General features: G+C 45.4%; 1 protein-coding gene across 1 annotated transcript in view; it reads right to left on the bottom strand.

The window, feature by feature from the left end:
• Positions 1-20,000, bottom strand: part of cemip2 (cell migration inducing hyaluronidase 2) — a 106,633-nt gene that overhangs the window by 5,519 nt on the left and 81,114 nt on the right. Inside the window, 12 exon segments of the mRNA XM_083783494.1 lie at positions 9-115; positions 623-768; positions 2,625-2,726; positions 4,259-4,481; positions 4,681-4,811; positions 5,674-5,725; positions 6,812-7,023; positions 7,806-8,021; positions 10,294-10,471; positions 13,187-13,342; positions 15,278-15,313; positions 18,965-19,096. Of these exon segments, the coding sequence (XP_083639620.1) occupies positions 9-115; positions 623-768; positions 2,625-2,726; positions 4,259-4,481; positions 4,681-4,811; positions 5,674-5,725; positions 6,812-7,023; positions 7,806-8,021; positions 10,294-10,471; positions 13,187-13,342; positions 15,278-15,313; positions 18,965-19,096 (1,691 nt within the window).

The following is a 20,000-nucleotide window of genomic DNA, read 5'->3' as shown; positions in this document are numbered from 1 at the left end:
ACACTCACCTTTCGTATGCAAATCTGCAGCCTTGGCGGTTCCTAACGAGACCAGGTGTGATGCCACTCCCATCAGGCCGTCCGGACGACCCCGCGTCGCCATCAGCACTATAGACCTGATCACATGACCGGACGTTACAATCAAACAAGCTTCCCTCTCTCTCTCTCTCTCTTTCAACCCTTCTTTCATTTCCTCCTTCATTCATCCGTTTGTCTCTGCCTCCCTCTTTCATTTTATTTCCTTTCCTTTCCTTTCCTTTATTCATGAATCTACCAGTTCTCTGAATCCCCATGGCATTTTCACTAGGTGTGCAAAACTTAAATCAAACAAATGCAATCAATTAAAAACTAGTAATACATTTTTTATAAAATTACATTTTCGAGGGGTGTTAGGCACTGCTAGGCCCTCCAACGTCTGGGTTTTGAAAGGACATCATATGGCAGTCAAGTCTATGGACTTTTAATGTTTGTTTACAGTCATGTAATTGTAAGTACAAAATAGGTAGACTAATCACTTGGATTCTAGTGATTTGTGCATGCGCGCAGCCGCGCACACGCACACACACACACGCGCACACGTGCATGCACACTCACACGCACTTCGACAAAGGAATGTTAGTCACCTCTTAGGTATTCCAGTGGTCAGGTACTGCTCCATCCTGGAGTCAAGCTTTGGGAAGGAGGTTTTCTTGGACACTTTCCCTGAGCAGGCGTCCACAGTGACAAGGAAGAACCCAGCCTGGGAGAAGGACATGCTCACCTCGTTCACCTGACAGTCAGTAGGAAAGAATGACATTTTGTTAACCCATGTTGACCTGGGAACGATTCTACAGATGTCTTCTAAATCATGTCAGTTTTCTGAAAACCCCCATGTTTCTATGTCAGTGCTTCTCAAACATTTTCATGTCAAGGACCCCCAAGATTATATGTAATTGGCCGCTGACCCCCAGCTGAAAATATGTTGTTCCAGGGACCCTCCCAGGAGCAAAGATTTGAGTTAAAAACTTTGGCTCTGAAAGGATATTATTTTCAAAGATGTGTGTCACGTTTTCACAATTTTTCAAAGATATCAGATCTACAAGCTCATAGCGCAGCACTCGGTGCCGGGCTACAAGCTTGTAGATCTGCTATGTCTCAGAGACAGACAGGATGTCTGTACTCACAGTGATAAAGGACATGTTGTCTCAGAGACAGACAGGATGTCTGTACTCACAGTGATAAAGGACATGTTGTCTCAGATAGATGGATAGATAGAATACTTCATTGGCAGTTTAAGAAAATGACAGAAATTTAAAAAACGCCAAATGGACTTAGACACAAAAAAGCCTTCGCTTGTTTCCATTGTGGTCGACTTTGTAACATGAAACTATACACATTCATACTGTACAGACAAAACAACCATGGAACATAATAAATAATCCTTACATATAAGGCTGGGAACTATATACATAGGACAAGAGGTACCCTGAGAGAATAGTCCTGAGCATAAGAGATGGGCTATCCAGGGTCGGAAGCTAACTATGACCAGTTAGTGTGTAGATGGAGCCATGATTTCACGTCTTTCCTAAATATTGCAATAGAATCTAGGGATTTCAGGGCTGGAGGGAGTGCATTCCACAGAGTAGTGGCTGCATAGTAAAAAGCATTTTTTCCCTTGAGTGTCCTGAAACTGGGGGGGAACTAGATCATAAGGACTTCCTCTGGTTGAGTACCTGTGAGCATCCCTCACTCTGGGCAGGTAGCCCAGCAGGTACTCTGGAAAAGAGGCACCTAGGATCTTGAAGACCAGACACAATGAGAGCTGAGATACTCTCTCCTCCACTCTTAGCCATCCCAGGCTACTAAAGTGGGCAGAGGTAAGATGAGACCTGGGGTTCAATTTTAGTAGTAACCTCACAAGCTTGTTTTGGGAGGTCTGCAGCTTTGTTTTCAAAAGCTTGGAGATACCTCTGTACCATGAAGTACACGCATAGTCAAAGTGGCACTGGATGAGGGCACTGGCCAAGGTCCTCATAGCACTGCTGTTGACATAAGGGGATATCCTGCCCAAGAAACGAGTTCTCTGGTTGACCTTTGAGATCACTTTCATTGCCATTTTTTCACCCGTGAGTTTGTTATCTAGTATAAAGCCCAAGTAAGTGACCTCTTCCCTATTTGTGACCACACTGTCACCCACTCCAACTGTGAAGCCCGGGGACTTGTTGAGGTTATGACTTGAACCAAACAGAATAGACTCAGTTTTCCCAGTGCAGTGACAATTTGTTGTCGGAGAGCCAAAGACAGATGCTACCGAGCTCTGTGCTGAGTACTCTCTCGACCTGCGACTTATCTTTGTCCGAGAGCTGAGTCGTCTGCAAACAAGAACAGATTGCATTTACATGCCGAGTTCATGTCGTTTACATAAATTAGAAACAGTAGAGGCCCTAGGATGCTCCCTTGGGGGACCCCACACTCTACTGGGAGGGAGGTAGACAGGGTACCATTCACATCGACCACCTGTTTCTTTCCCTCAAGGTAAGATCTCACCCAGTTTAACGATGGGCCATCAAAACCGAATGCCTTCAGCTTGTTTAGCAGTATGGAGTGGTTCACAGTGTCAGAGACAGACAGGATGTCTGTACTCACAGTGATAAAGGACATGTTGTCTCCATTCTGTTGTTCTTTGGGGGAGAGAGACTTGATCTGAGTCTGGAGGTAGAGCATCCACGGTTCACTGGAGAACACCAGCTACACACACACACACACACACACACACACACACACACACACACACACACACACACACACACACACACACACACACACACACACACACACACACACACACACACACACACACACACACACACACACACACACACACACACACACACACACACACACACACACACACACACACACACACACACACATTATTTTATACAAAATCAATAACGCCATTGCTTTATATAATCGTCGAAATGGATTAGTCTGATTAAGTTAACTTAAGCCATATTTTATACTTGCCGTACCACAGTGCAAAATCAGCAAAACTAGCCGATCTACAAGCTCAAAATGTGTCACATCGCAATGCCTTTTGAGCTTGTAGATCGAGAGAGAAAGGGACCAAAACGTTTGAAAACTTATGGGCATTTTTAAACATGACGATTATGCAAACATTATGGTGAGCATCTCAAATAATTAGGCTGCGATTAGGTAACAATAATTAGCCCTTCGTTAAATCCCATCCCAAAAAGAGATTGTCCAATGCCAATCCAAATAGTTCCTTTGCAGGACAAGCTTTTACCACCTCATAGCTGTCAGTGATATTTTATTTTGCATGGCTTTGTTGTTGAACACATACATGGCTTAACGTCAAGAAAGTTACACGACTGACCCACCCAGGTGATGGCAATAATACTAATGACCGTAGTCTTACCGTGCAACATTAGAGTTGATGTTGGATACTGTTTCTCCCTCTGTCATTTCCTCATATTTATAATATATTGAAACAATGTAATGCACATGTGTCCAGTGCATGGCCTACTGCAGGCCTGGTTGACTAGATTTAGAAGACATGTGTCCAGTGCATAGCCTACTGCAGGCCTGGTCGACTAGATTTAGAAGACATGTGTCCAGTGCATAGCCTACTGCAGGCCTGGTCGACTAGATTTAGAAGACATGTGTCCAGTGCATAGCCTACTGCAGGCCTGGTCGACTAGATTTAGAAGACATATTGAAGCTCTTGCTACTTAAACGATCGATTCATTCTGTCATTTAACGTGCATCTCAACGGGTGAGAAGGACGGCTTGCCCTGTCTCCTCTCTTGCGTGCCTATTGGACAAGGACGGGTTGGGGAGCTTCAGTGTTGTTTTTAGCAGCAAATTTAGATTTATTTAGCTTTTGAATAGTTTTCATTTAGTTTGTCACATTGTAGTGTTGGTGTTAGTTTTGGTCGACTAAATATCATAAGATACATTGATTTAGTCGACTAAAATGTATTTCGGTGGGCCTTGATGCCGTCTTAATGACAGATTTTACACTAGCTGAAAAGAGCAGATCAAGCTCACAACGTGTCGCAGCTATTTTCAGCATGAAACCAAGTGTAACATTCCTTATACAGTACTGGATCTCTTGTCCACTAGACCCTTCCTAACATTTTAGTCTAGTTTTTATTTGTTGACGAAATTGTCAATATATTTAGTCATAGTTTTAGTCATCGTAGCTTAGTAGACAAACATTTTTCGTCTTAGTTTTAGTGGACGAAGTCCACACTGACCTGCTTGGCACCGCAGCCCTGGCAGGGCTGGGCGCTGTGCACTGGCATGGGCACGGCGGCCGTGGGCACGCGGCTGTACTTGGGGTATGCCCTGGAGGTGCAGTTACAGGTCTGCCTGGACGAGGAGGTGCTGGCCGTCACCTTCACGCGCTCACAGCCGCGCACGGAGCAGTAGCTGTGGCCGTCGCGCCCGTGCCTGGCTCGGAGGAACAGCCACAGCAGTCTGGATGGAGGGGAGGGGTTAGGGGATGGGAGGGGTTGGGGGAGGGGTTAGGGTTAGTTCGGTGCTTCTCAAAGTGGGCTCGGGGGACCACTGACCGGGCCTTCGGCCTGGTGGGGACAACAGTTGCGACGGGGCGATACTATACTAACGTAACAATTATGCCAGGCCCAGAGGGGGCAGTACTGAGCTCTATCCTCACCCCACGGAGCGGTCAAAGTAGTACTTCCTCTCGGCGGGTCTCTTCTCCAGCTCTGATAGGCTGGACAGCATGCCATAGTCTGTGTAGTCATCGAAGCTGTTGCTCTGCCGGTCGTTGATGTCAGCCACCACCTGGAAGGTTAGGGGCGGAGCTCGTTAATGATAGGGGCGGAGCTCGTTAAGGTTAGGGGTGGAGCTCGTTAGTGATAGGGGCGGAGCTCGTTAGTGATAGGGGTGGAGCTCGTTAATGATAGGGGTGGAGCTCGTTAATGGCAGGGGCGGAGCTCGTTAGTGATAGGGGTGGAGCTCGTTAAGGTTAGGGGTGGAGCTCGTTAATGGCAGGGGCGGAGCTCGTTAATGATAGGGGTGGAGCTCGTTAAGGTTAGGGGTGGAGCTCGTTAATGATAGGGGCGGAGCTCGTTAAGGTTAGGGGTGGAGCTCGTTAATGGCAGTGGCGGAGCTAGTTAGTGATAGGGGTGGAGCTCGTTAATGGCAGGGGCGGAGCTCGTTAGTGATAGGGGTGGAGCTCGTTAAGTTTAGGGGTGGAGCTCGTTAATGGCAGGGGCGGAGCTCGTTAGTGATAGGGATGAGCTCGTTAATGATAGCGGTGGAGCTCGTTAATGTTGTATTGATAACGAAGCACGAGCTTGTAGATCTGCTATTTTTTCAATGCTTAGTTAAAACACCAAAAGGGGTTCCCGCCCAGAATGGGTTAATCCAGAACGATTTACATTAAGCAAGAAAAAAAAGCATGGCAATACATCACATACATACAAAGTAGTTATCATGAAACATGCGTAAGCTAAGAACGTAACAGTGGAATATCTATATAATGAAACTATACATATAAACTATACTATACTATACTATGTATATACTATAAAGTGCTATGACTATATGCAATTCTAGTGCTGTCTACTCTACGTAACATGCTATAAGTCTGTATAAGATGCTATCTAAGTCTACATAAGGTGCTGTGGAGCTCCATCCGTACCTGGAAGGTGGTGTCTGACGGGTAGCATAGCCCCACCAGCACCCAGTCATCTCTGAGGGGGAGAGGGAGACACAGATTCTGGGTCATGTTATGGCCTTGGGTCACGAGTTACTTAAGCAATAAGCCACGAGAGGTCTCAGGTTACCGGGTATTTTACACTGGCTGGGGGCGTAGGCAGACCCGACACGCCGCGGAGGGTCTTCTACCTCCCAGCCAGTGTAAAATACCCGGTAAGCTGGGGCCTCGAGTGGCTTATTGCTTTTCTAAAACGGTTACAAACATATAGCAATATTAACCTAATAAAACTATTAAATTCACAAAAGTAGCTACGCTTTGCGCCATCAGAGCGAGCGAGCCAGAGCCACAACACTTCCTTGTTTTACTCAAGGACTGTCTAAAGAGGACAAGAAGCGAAGACCGTACGGGCGCTCACATGGTGCTCCATGGAAGGAAAGAAACATGCGCAGTTGCAGACCAAGGAAGCTGAACGCGGAAGTGTTGGCTCCATAAAGCCCATTGCGCATGTTTCTTTCCTTCCATGGAGCACCATGTGAGCAACATGGCGGCGCCCTTACGGTCTTCGCTTCCTGTCCTCTTTATACAGTCCTTGGTTTTACTCGGCAAGTAGCCTATGTGACGGAAGAATAGCGCTTGATGTATTTACGGGGCTGCCTGGAGCCACACATTCACAGTCATATGAGCCGGGCGGTGCTTAGACACCCGCACGGCATGTGTTTGTAAAGCAATCAAGCGCTCCCCTTCCCCAGTTCAGCTACAAGGCTGCAGGACGATAAAAAGTGATTGAAGGAGTTATCGGTGAAATTTACACCGGTCACGTGACGGTAACCAGCCAATCAGAATGAAGTATTGGAATTTAGAATTACATTTTATATATACTGTATGTAAACAGGCACACAAATAATCTTGTCCTGAGTCTCCGGACTCTGGAGTGTGCGGTCCCTTCCTTTCCCTGGGGAAGTTCTCTTTGGCCAGAAAATATATATACACACACATATATATATATATATATATATATATTTTTTTTTTTTTTTTTTTTTTTTTGAGGAATCCCCCAAACGTGCAATTAGCTGATCTACAACATTGGGTTGTGGATCTGCTAACGATGGTTTCTCCGTACTTGTTGAAGTTGATGAGCGACAGGACGATCTCGCGCGGCGCCGGGCCGTTCCAGTGCAGCGTGTAGCTCTTGCTCATCATCAGAACGGGCTGGTACTGCTGAGACAGCGCCCCCTGCTGGTTGATGCCCCTCAGCACCAGAGGGGCCGCCGGGTACTCGTCTCTGAGGATGGACAGACCGAGGTTGGACACTCCCTGGGTCTGGATGTACACCTGGGAGAGAGAGACATAGAGAGACAGTAGAGAGTGTGTGAGAGAGAAAAGACGGAGAGACAGATGCAGAGACACTTTTTGTTATTATTTATTGAAATCTCGAATAGTTTTTTGCTATTTTTAGAATTGAAATCCTGAAAAGTAACCTTTTCATTCAATTTCAAATGCATTTTAGTTATGTCAACTTTTTTTGTTAACCAAGTCACCAAAACCGCCTTCTTCCACCTCAAGAACATTGCCCGTCTCCGACCCTCTGTCATTTGCCGCAGCCGAAACACTCATCCACGCCTTCATCACATCCCCCCTTGATTATTGCAACAGTATCCTCTACGGCACCACCTTTAAAGTTCTCAATAAACCATATTACACCAGACCTTCACTGGCTACCGGTTAAACAAAGAATCCACTTCAAAACACTCCTGACCACCTACAAAGCACTAAATAACCTGGCTCCCCATACCTCTGTGACGTCCTCAAACGTCATGTCCCCTATCGCTCCCTCAGGTCTGGTGATGCAAACCTCCTCGACGTCCGCAAAACCAAACAAAATTTTAATGTTCTTTAGCTTTTAGTGGTTTTTTCCTTTTTTCTAATAAAGTTGTTTTTATGTGTTGCTACCTCTGTAAAGCCCCCCCCATGTAAAGCGTCTTTGGGTAAAAAGCGCTATATAAGTTTGAGATATTATTAACTTTACAAACTAAAAACAAATACATTGGACATTTAAAAAAAAGGACAATAACATTTTAATACCAGTAATTAGCTGAAATCAGACCACCACTAACCTGAGCGTAAGCTCCGCTGCAGACCACGGCGTTCCAGCGCGGCAGGGCTGCGCAGGCGGGGTGCTGCAGCAGGAAGTTGTCTGCGCGGCCCACGTAGGTGTCTGCGTAGCCGCTGACCGAGCCGTCCACATCGTGGAACACCGAGGTCCGGTCGCCGTCCAGGTCGTTCTCCTCGAACCACTGGCCGGGGCGACCGAAGAACGCCCGCAAACCCACCTATGAGGGGGGAGAGAGCGTAAAATAAATGCATAATCTTTTTAACCCTCTTATGGCCATGCCACCCTGATTAACAGTGGATTGTGCCTTCTACCTGCACTATTCATACGTTTAATTCGTCATTTTAATGCCAATAGAAAAATCCGTGACATACACACTATATCTCATTCTACCACGGTAATCCTATAGTATTAGACACTGAGTCATGATGGTGGCGGTAACTTCACCATTATGCAGATTTTTACCAAATAGAGGGAATCTGGCGATGTCATTTCCTGTCCACGTGATCACAACATCCGCTAGTTTTCTCCACTGTGCTACACAGTCAGATGTCCGGGATGCTAAGCTATCATCGTTTATCATCATCATACTATAATTCTGTCAATGTCTGTCTGAATGTCTGTCAGAAACACTGCCATATCTCCTCACCACCTGCACCAATCACTCCCACTTTTCACACAGACATTGACCATAATAATATGGAGGTCTTAACGAAGCCCTTTTTCCAATTTAACAAATTTAATTTGTTCGACTCCCGATCCCGAAAGACCCCCCATCTCTCTCCCCGTTTCCTGTCAGCCGACTTTACACATGTCCATCTCTCAATCCGAGTGGAATAGTAAGAGAGTGGCGACACGCTTTGATCTCGCCGCAAAGCGGGGTGCTATGGGCTATAGTTCCAAACATTGGAACTATCCCTTTGAGATAGAATGAGCACTTCCGCATTCCATTGATACAATGGGAGTCAACGCTAGTGTCACCACTCTCTTACTACAGTAGATTACTCTGCTCTCAAAGGCAAAACGGCAACAAAAGAAGTGAAGTGTTGCACACTTGTAGATCTGCTATTTTCACAAGTTTGGGTCCCGGGCAAGTTTTGAGCACTGCTTTTTGATGGCTGTAAAACTGCACTGCCAAGCAATTACTTCTACCAACACTAGAGGGCAGCAGAACTATGATTTAAACTTTTTGTCAAGGCTGCCAGTCTTGACTCTGCATGGGGTCTCTCTCTTTTACACGCTGTCTGTCTGTCTGTCTGTCTCAAACACACCCTCAGGATATACAAGACAGACGGACGAAGGGGTTGTGAGCTTGTAGATCTGCTAACAACCCAAGTGCAATTACACATAAAATGAGCTCTTCTCCACTATATCTCCTTAACATTTTAGTCAATGTTTTGTCGGTATATCTAGTCATAGTTTGTCATCATGGGTTTTAGTTTTTATGCCGTTTTCGTCGGGTGGAAGTCAGGAAAAATAAATCCACGTTGTGATTTTTTTGCGTGTCCCTTGCTATTGTTCCACTACTTTTGAGGGACAACTCTTTGTATGCTTTTATGTCTCGAGAAAAATGCAGCTACAGGGTTTACTTAGTTATTTTTATTTATTTATTAGGCATGTAACCCTAACCCTGAAGAAGGCATTTGCCGAAAACGTCGGTTCAATAAAAGCTTCTTGCATCGTGACTACGAGCTGTGCGGACTCTTTTCCTTTTTTTAAAGTTTTATCTCCTGCGGTCAGCACCTCCCCACGACTGGCGTGCGCTCCTACCTCGTTGTTTGTTCCAGTACTGACAATATAGTCCACCCGGACATGTTGAGTACACCAACGTTTTATGCTAGAAATGTTGCACCCGGGACTGAGTCACTCCGGGTTCACAATGGGGATCTATGGGCTGGCAAGTAGACTAATATGAAAACACCGCCACAGGAGCATGTGTCGACGTTTAGCGTAGGAACAAAAAGGGGATAAAACTAAAGACACCTGATGGAATGAACCCGAGGAACGGACATAATTCAGCCTCGACGAGCAGCAAATCAGGTCACCTGAGGCACAGGGTGTGCTTCTCAAACTGCTTCTTTTTTATACCGATTAAACCCATTCCAGGACCGGGAAGCACAAATTGGTGTGTCGCTTTGCAAAGCTTGTAGATCTGCTATTTAAAAAAATATATATATATATTATTTTTAGACATTTTATGCATTTGAATACCCGAGTATACTTTCTACTTTTGGAAATTTAAGTACATATTGAATTCCGGACTTAACAAAGTATTTCTGCATATTGATACTATTTTCACTGTTATTTCTATTCTTTAATTAGAATACTGAAAAGTAAATGGCAAATATGGTGCGTTTATATAGCGATTTTATCCAAAGCGCTTTACATAGATTGTGCATTACATTCACAAACACACACACACACACGCACACACACCGATGCTGCTTCAGGGGGTTTTGGGGGTTGTTTCAGGGGGGTTTGGGGGTACTTACCGTGGGGTGGAAGGCCAGCTGCGACAGGTTGTTTCGGGGGGTGAGCTGCCAGGTGTTCTTCAGGTTGAAGCCCACGGCGGAGCTGAAACGATCCGCGGTCGGCGCGAAGCCGCGGAACGTGCTGCTGGTCAGACGGACCGGACCGTCGTAGATCTGGAACCCACGGATGGGAAATGTTCTGGAGGAGAGGAGAGGAGAGGAGAGGAGAGGAGAGGAGAGGAGAGGAGAGGAGAGGAGAGGAGAGGAGAGGAGAGGAGAGGAGAGGAGAGGAGAGGAGAGGAGAGGAGAGGAGAGGAGAGGAGAGGAGAGGAGAGGAGAGGAGAGGAGAGGAGAGGAGAGGAGAGGAGAGGAGAGGAGAGGAGAGGAGAGGAGAGGAGAGGAGAGGAGAGGAGAGGAGAGGATAATGCTTAAAACACCAAAAAGGGTTCCTGCATGCGCACACGCGCACGCACACCCACGAACACTCGTAAGTGCTAATGGCAGTTACTTGTCTATCTATTTTAACAAACGTCTCAAGTGTCACTGGAGGGAAAGTTGCTCAAGACATTAACACGCTGTCTGTCTGTCTGTCTCCCTCATTATTTCCACAAGAAACTGTTGAGGATATCTAGGGTTTTCATATACTGACAAAAGCCCCCTAAAACACACAATCTCAAAATAGCGAAAATAGCAGATCAGCTATTTTCGGGGCGCAAGCCAGCACTCTGCTGGAGATGCAGGTGTACGGCATGGTTTTCGAAACAAATTTGCTCAACGCAAAATGTTGCGTTCAAAGTTCAGGAGACTTTGGAAAAAATCTATTCTTCTGAATGCTGCCTTCCGGCATGGCATGGAAAGGAGAGGAGGGACATTTGCATTTTCTTCCACCATATAGTAAATGCTGCATTAGTGGTCTGGAGAGGGCAGTTGTTGTACACAGACGGGTAAAAGCCCCCCTTTGATGTCCATGTGTGCACGTCCCTGTTCACAATGTCTGGCCTGTCCATCAACACACAATACAGCATAACATATTGATTTGGGGTGATATTCCATTCAGTTCCGTTCGATTCTTTTTATGTCCTCCATTTCAACGGGTGTAAGTGTTTCTGGCTCCACATTCTCGTGGGAAACAAATAAAGCTCTGTTTTGAGCGTTGAGCGGACTCCACTATAGAGTCATTCTTAAACTATATAATGGACATGTTCCACTAGAGTCATTGTTAAACTATATAATGGACATGTTCCACTAGAGTCATTGTTAAACTATATAATGGACATGTTCCAATGTAGCTTTGGTATGCAGGGCCCGCCGGAAGTCATTTTGACCAGGGCACAGCATGTCTATTTCTATTTTAGGATTAGTCGTAGTCTCTTGAATAGTTTTCATTTAGTTTTAGTCACATTTTAGTCACCCGTAATGTTTTAGTGTCTAGTTTTAGTCGACTAAATATCATGAGATTTTAGTCGATTAATCTACAGTTGATTTAGTCGACTAAAATGTATTTGATATTAGTCAATATATGTCAATATATTTAGTCTTAGTTTTAGTCGTCATAGCTTAGTTTTAATTTTGTTCCCATTTAGTTCTCGTCAGTGGAAAAAGGTATAGTCAACGAACATTCTTCGTCTTAGTTTTAGTCGACGAAATCAACACTGCAGCACAGCAGCGACCACCACCAACAGAGTACAATAGAATGGACATCCCTTTATGCACCATGGACAGTGGTCCAAGGACCCAAACGGGGGGAAGGCCCCTTTGAGAGCGGTTTTGAAGGAGTCAAGGGATTTGCATGTCTTAATGACTGTTGGTAGGGCGTTCCACATTTTGGTGGCATATGAGCAAAATTAATTTCGTCCCTTGTTTGTGCGACGGTGACAAACGTGTTCATTTGCGCGTTCAACTAAAGGCCTCGTCATGCTGTCAATCATAACACATTGAGCCTACTATAGAGGGTATGCACATGACATCATCGTACCTGGAAGTTATGCGGGAACGCCCACTGATTGGTAAAAAACACTACCCATCCAAACAGAAAAGTCCTGTCTGATTGCATTAAACAATGTTAAACTCACCAACATTGCAACTGTACGAAAAGCTTGAATTATCCTCTTTCTATCTGCAAAGTATTTGTTTCATAAAAATCCACCATAGAAACGTTATGAGCTACTTTCTGTCAAGAAATGCCCTGCATTTGATTATTTTTCTGTGTCAGAGTTTGGAAGTGCTTGTTTTCAATAAGACAACATTTTGCTGCCTCCTGTATTATGTGACATTTCCATGCTGCTCAATGTTTTGCCACTCAGTCTAGATGAGGGGGCCGTGTCCTGATGGGAAAATCATGCATGTGCATACTCTCTATATGGGAAAAATTCGAATGGCACAGTTTCAATCTAGCCGTTGCATGTGTGAACATAAGGAATGTTGAGGAACTACAACACATTTAAGCTATTACTTAGCTTAGCTCCGTTATAAGTCAAATCTGCCTTGCATGTGCAATTTTTGTTTAGCCCATTCCGGGGCGAGAGAACCCCTTTTGGTGTTTTAAGAATCATGTTATGCTTTTGCTATTGAAAAACAGCAGATCTACAAGCTCATATCGCGGCACAGAGTGCCGCGCTACGAGGTTGTATTTTTTGAAAAATCGTGACAATGTGGTGCAAATCTTTGAATACATGCTTTCACTACAATTTAACAAAAATCTTTGCTCCTGGGGGCCCTGAAACAACGTATTTTCAGATGGGGGTCAGTGGCCAAATTACATATATTTCTGGGGGTCCTTGACATGAAAATGTTTGAGAACTACTGACATAGAAACATGAGGTTTTTCAGAAAACTGTCAGGATTTAGAAGGCATTTGTAGAATTGTCCTCAGGTCTAAATGGGTTACAAAAGCCTAAATGTAATGTAACTATACCTGTTCCTGGGCAGCGTCCTCCACCTCCCGTCCGCTCCTCCCAGACCCCAGTACTTGTTCTGGCCTCCGTTGGAGCCTCGGTTCTGGCTCTCGCCCACAAACAGAGACTGGGTGACCTCCTGGCTGGAGCCCTCGTCCTTCGGATAGCTGCCATCGCTGCAGAGAGAGCGAGAGAGGGAGAGGGAGAGGGAGAGGGTGAGTGAGTAAAAGTAGACCAGTGAAGAGAAAGTAAAAAAACGGTATGCGACCAGGAGGCTGGCCCGGTTCCGGCGAGCCGCCCCGTGTCTGAAACGGTCAATAATGACAGTTATACCATGTGGGGGTCCCCTGGGGGTCCCTGGGGGTGTGTCGCTGGAACATCCAGACCCCCAGGAATGCCTTCAAGGGGCCGGGCCGGGCCGTTTCTGGCAAGCCGCCCCGCGTCCGAAAGAAATGGTGAAAACCAACCAAGCTATTTTTGTGCTCAGACAGACAGACCCAGGGACCCAAGGACAGACCCAGGGACACACACAGTACACACATGTAATGGAGTGGTTGCACCACTCAAAAAATACTAATTTAGGTAAGAAAGCAGAGGAAATCAACGCATATAAAGTATGAAAACATAAACATTTAAAATATTGAACCATTTAGAAAATGGACTTATTATAGTGGACGTATTATAGTTTTAAAAGCAGGCCGGGGGAAGTGAGAGGAAGGGCGGAGATGCGAATGTATTTGAAATACGTAGTGTCTGTATTTTAACTTAAAATACAGAAAAAACTTTCACAAAATAAAAATAAAGTATTTAAAATACATGTATTTCAAATACATGCCCATCTCTGAGGAAGGGACACAATATTAAGAATGTTGTGGACACAAAAGAGAACTCAATGGATAGAGAGTATTCAATTACAAACTAAAAAAAACTAAAAAAACAACATTTAACCATTTGTATATTGACTTAAATTAGTTTTGGATGGTGAGCTAGGGATGGCTGTAATGACCGTTTCCTGTATTAGCAGGGAGCTGTCAGAGGGCTGGTGTACGAGGCTCCTTGAGGTCTTATAGTTTAGGGGCGTTGGGGGAGGGAGCAGGGAGCTGTCAGAGGCTCCTTGAGGTCTTATAGTTTAGGGGCGTTGGGGGAGGGAGCAGGGAGCTGTCAGAGGCTCCTTGAGGTCTTATAGATTAGGGGCCTTAGGCGTTGGGGGAGGGAGCAGGGAGCTGTCAGAGGCTCCTTGAGGTCTTATAGATTAGGGGCCTTAGGTGTTGGGGGAGGGAGCTGTCAGAGGCTCCTTGAGGTCTTATAGTTTAGGGGCCTTAGGCGTTGGGGGAGGGAGCCCAGTATCTTAGTTAGGGTACCTCCTTTTTATATTGCTTGCAGTATATTATTATATTATATTATTGATCTTCTTTCTGACTGACTTGGCACACTTCTTAGTCTGCTCGCCATACTTTCTAGGGTGACGTGACGTCATGGCCTGGCGTCACGCTGTCGACCGTTTCCGTGGCAACAATGGCCATCAACAGAAACTGACGACAACCTCTGGAGGAAGGGAGAGAGGAGGTATTGAGCAAGACGCTCTTATTCCAGAGCGACTTACAGTAAGCGAGAACTACATCAAATGCTATCTAAATGACATAAGTTGAGCCTTTGCATACGCCTGTAAGGTCATAAAGGCTATAGGGCAAGTGCTCTGGTGAGTGCTACAGGCTAAGATGGAGTCTGAAGAGGTGAGTTCTCAGACTACTGCGACAGATTGGGAGTGAGGCTGCAGTTCTGATTGTAATGTAATGGGAAGTGCATTCCGTAATTTTGGAGCCAGAAGGGAGAGGAGTTTGGGACGTGTGGAGCCAGAAGGGAGAGGAGTTTGGGACGTGTGGAGCCAGAAGGGAGAGGAGTTTGGGACGTGTGGAGCGTTGTGTGGACATCTGGAATGTCACAGAGGAAACGTCATAACGTCTGCCGTTATGCCCAGGATCTCTCTAGGAAGGACCTGGCAGCCGGCGGGCACTCTGGGACAGGAAGGACCGGCAAGGCTGCACAAATACATTATATAAAAGAAAAGAAAATAAGCCCAAACAACCTGATGGAAATGAATGAATACACACCTGGCAAAGGACAACCCCACTCCGTTGTCTGCAAACCTGAGAGAGAGAGAGAGAGAGAGAGAGAGAGAGAGAGATGTTAATGTGACGTTAATGTGTTAAGTGGCGTTAATGATCTTGGCATCAACAAGACATCGTTGTCGTCAGGGAAGACACCTCTTATCTCCACCTTTAACTTTGTGTGTTTTCACCATAGAGTATTAAAAGGATACACAGCATGAAAAGATGAGTTAACGGGTAATTATGGGCACTGTATTTTGCCCGTAAACCTCAGGTTTAGCGGGCATATACAGTAATATACGGTAATATACAGGCTTAACGGGAGTATCCTGTAATATACACATCCGTATTCCATGCTTTTTGCGCAGTGATAGAGACTGAACCCGGAGCGATAAGATTGTTTGGAAACAAGCTTATAGATCTGCTACTTTTGCCATTTTTACATTTGAATCTCGTTTTGGACATACTGAGGTTTCCAGCCGGCTCCCAAATGGACCCGTGAGGGTTTCTCCGGCGGTTTTCCGAAAAACGCGTCCAGTGTGCAACCACCTTAACTGGTTTTTAACATTTAGCGTTACAGGCAAATGTTGATCAAAATAACAGTTATATTATATTGTCTCTCTTATATTGTATACAAAATCTCATCCAATGACAACACAATATTCAAAGTTTTGGGTCTGAGAGGCAGAATCTCATCCAATGGTGGTCCGTGGTACAAATGCAGAATAAATTATGAGCTTCCTTGATGTGCAAACTGAAAAGGGTTGAAAACCACGGCTTTAGAGAACAGAACACGGCCGCTGTTCCTCCCACAGAGATACCGCACGCTGCGTATAGAAACGTTGCAATGACTACAACCCTTTTTGACCTCAGTACAACAACAGAGTCGTTTTCTGGAGTCGAGACAACGTGACATTCTGGTCTGCAGAAATCCATGTGAATCTGACCGTTTTTCTTAAGGTAAACCACACCAATGCAACTCATTGAGTTGCAATGAGTTCCCGACCCTATGGCGAGGGTTTGGGCTCTAGATTTACAGACTGGGAAGTGCCTAATTTGGACCCCTGGTGAAAAACAGACCCATAAAGTATGGCTGTGGCCTCTCCGTCCGTCCGTCCCCCCCTCTCTCTCTGACTGGAACAATGACCACCCGCCCAGTAGAGCCATGGTCCTGTCCACTGAACGTCATGTCCCAGTAGAGCCATGGTCCTGTCCACTGGACGTCATGTCCCAGTAGAGCCATGGTCCTGTCCCCTGAACGTCATGTCCCAGTAGAGCCATGGTCCTGTCCACTGAACGTCATGTCCCAGTAGAGCCATGGTCCTGTCCACTGAACGTCATGTCCCAGTAGAGCCATGGTCCTGTCCACTGAACGTCATGTCCCAGTAGAGCCATGGTCCTGTCCCCTGAACGTCATGTCCCAGTAGAGCCATGGTCCTGTCCTCTGAACGTCATGTCCCAGTAGAGCCATGGTCCTGTCCACTGAACGTCATGTCCCAGTAGAGCCATGGTCCTGTCCACTTGACGTCATGTCCCAGTAGAGCCATGGTCCTGTCCACTCGACGTCATGTCCCAGTAGAGCAATGGTCCTGTCCACTGAACGTCATGTCCCAGTAGAGCCATGGTCCTGTCCACTGAACGTCATGTCCCAGTAGAGCCATGGTCCTGTCCACTGAACGTCATGTCCCAGTAGAGCCATGGTCCTGTCCACTGAACGTCATGTCCCAGTAGAGCCATGGTCCTGTCCTCTGAACGTCATGTCCCAGTAGAGCCATGGTCCTGTCCTCTGAACGTCATGTCATTGCGTGTTTGTTCCTGTGAGAGATACTTTTATGTCGGGGGGGGGGGGGGGTGTTGTCTCATGCATTTAAAGTGCCAAAGTCACCTCCCAGTGGGGGCTGAAATACTTTGGCAGAGGAGGTGTTTGTGAATGATTAGCGTTTCCGTGTTATTCGGGGTCCTTGCAGTTGATGACATCACCCCCTGCTGAAGACCACGATGAGCTGGCCGCCTGGTCGCCTCGCGCTGATGACATCACTGCTCGGCTCGCAAGTGATGACATCACACCTCTAGGGTATAACCGTACCTCAGCCTTCTATACTAGCAGCAGGGCCGGATTAACCCCCATGAGGGCCCTTGTGCAGATCATTTTAACCCCCATGAGGGCCCTTGTGCAGATCATTTTAACCCCCATGAGGGCCCTTGTGCAGATCATTTTAACCCCCATGAGGGCCCTTGTGCAGATCATTTTTGGTTTCCCCCCCCGTCCCCCGCCCCCCCCCATAATCTCCGTCCTATTAATCAATCTCCGTCCTGAGCGCTGGGTGTTACTAATTGATAAGGCAGAGAACTCCATCCTTGACACTCAGGGTGTTTGGGGGTCCTTGACATGAAGAAGTTTGGGAACCACTGAAATAAATGACCAGTTGGTACCCAGAGGTGTAAATGTAATTAAATAAATGACCAGGTGGTACCCAGAGGTGTAAATGTAATTAAATAAATGACCAGTTGGTACCCAGAGGTGTAAATGTAATTAAATAAATGACCAGTTGGTACCCAGAGGTGTAAATGTAATTAAATAAATGACCAGGTGGTACCCAGAGGTGTAAATGTAATTAAATAAATGACCAGTTGGTACCCAGAGGTGTAAATGTAATTAAATAAATGACCAGTGGTACCCAGAGGTGTGAATGTAATTAAATAAATGACCAGTGGTACCCAGAGGTGTAAATGTAATTAAATAAATTAGCAGGTGGTACCCAGAGGTGTAAATGTAATTAAATAAATGACCAGTTGGTACCCAGAGGTGTGAATGTAATTAAATAAATGACCAGTTGGTACCCAGAGGTGTGAATGTAATTAAATAAATGACCAGTGGTACCCTGAGGTGTAAATGTAATTAAATAAATTAGCAGGTGGTACCCAGAGGTGTAAATGTAATTAAATAAATGACCAGTGGTACCCAGAGGTGTAAATGTAATTAAATAAATTAGCAGGTGGTACCCAGAGGTGTAAATGTAATTAAATAAATTAGCAGGTGGTACCCAGAGGTGTAAATGTAATTAAATAAATGACCAGTTGGTACCCAGAGGTGTGAATGTAATTAAATAAATGACCAGTGGTACCCTGAGGTGTAAATGTAATTAAATAAATGACCAGTGGTACCCAGAGGTGTGAATGTAATTAAATAAATTAGCAGGTGGTACCCAGAGGTGTAAATGTAATTAAATAAATGACCAGTTGGTACCCAGAGGTGTGAATGTAATTAAATAAATGACCAGTGGTACCCTGAGGTGTAAATGTAATTAAATAAATGACCAGTGGTACCCAGAGGTGTGAATGTAATTAAATAAATGACCAGGTGGTACCCAGAGGTGTAAATGTAATTAAATAAATGACCAGTGGTACCCAGAGGTGTGAATGTAATTAAATAAATGACCAGTGGTACCCAGAGGTGTAAATGTAATTAAATAAATGACCAGTTGGTACCCAGAGGTGTAAATGTAATTAAATAAATGACCAGGTGGTACCCAGAGGTGTAAATGTAATTAAATAAATGACCAGTGGTACCCAGAGGTGTAAATGTAATTAAATAAATGACCAGTGGTACCCAGAGGTGTAAATGTAATTAAATAAATGACCAGTGGTACCCAGAGGTGTAAATGTAATTAAATAAATGACCAGTGGTACCCAGAGTTCTGGATGACGATGTCTCCTCCTCGTATCCAGGCTCCCAGGTCGTTGTTCTTGAAGGAGATCAGAGAGTCGATGAGCGCCGCCACACGGGGGCGGCCGGGGTCCGCGTTCTGGTGTGGACGGAACCTGATCCGAGCGCGCGCGCGCACACACACACACACACACACACACACACACACACACACACACACACACACACACACACACACACACACACACACACACACACACACACACACACACACACACACACACACACACACACACACACACACACACACAGGTTAGAGACAGATTCAAAGGTCACAGCAATAAATGTACAGTATGGGCTCTGATCGGTCACCCACAACTCTGGGTAGTCAACTAAAATCATGTATTTAGTCGACTATAACTAGACTAGCGCTGACACATTCCAGGTGACTAAAACTAAATGAAGTTTCATTCCAAAGACTATTATGACTGAACTATTTTTGCTGCCCAAAGCAACACTGGTGCTCATGGGGCCCGCAGCCCCACCAGAGCCCCCCGCAGCCCCACCAGAGCACTCCACTTTCAGCCGGAGGATCCACTTGATTTTATCTCATTTAGGTCTGACGTCGAAATTTAAAAAATGTCTTCTAAATGATGACACATTTCTGAAAAACCTCATGTTTCTGTATCAGTGGTGCTCAATATTTCATGTCAAGGACCCCAAAAACGTAATGTAATATGCCTCCTGCCGCCCATCTGAAAATATGTTGTTCCCGGGACCTCCCCAGAAGCAACGATTTTAGTTAAAATGTTCACTCTGTAATAATATATATTCAAAGATTAGAGGCACAATTTAAAAAAAAATCTAAAATAGCAGACCTACGTGAGTGCCGCGCTACGAGCTTGTAGCTCTTCTATTTTTCAATAGCTAAAGTATAACATAATGCTAAAACACCAACAGGGGTTCCTGTGTGTTCCCTCACCGGATCTTCATCAGGTCAGCGCGATGACGATCCTGTGAGATCAAAATGTTAATAAAACTACGGTAATTGACCTATAG

The sequence above is a fragment of the Protomyctophum parallelum genome, assembly GCF_964188405.1.
Source record: "Protomyctophum parallelum genome assembly, chromosome: 15".
NCBI lineage: Eukaryota > Metazoa > Chordata > Actinopteri > Myctophiformes > Myctophidae > Protomyctophum > Protomyctophum parallelum.
This window is presented reverse-complemented; position numbering and strand designations above follow the sequence as displayed.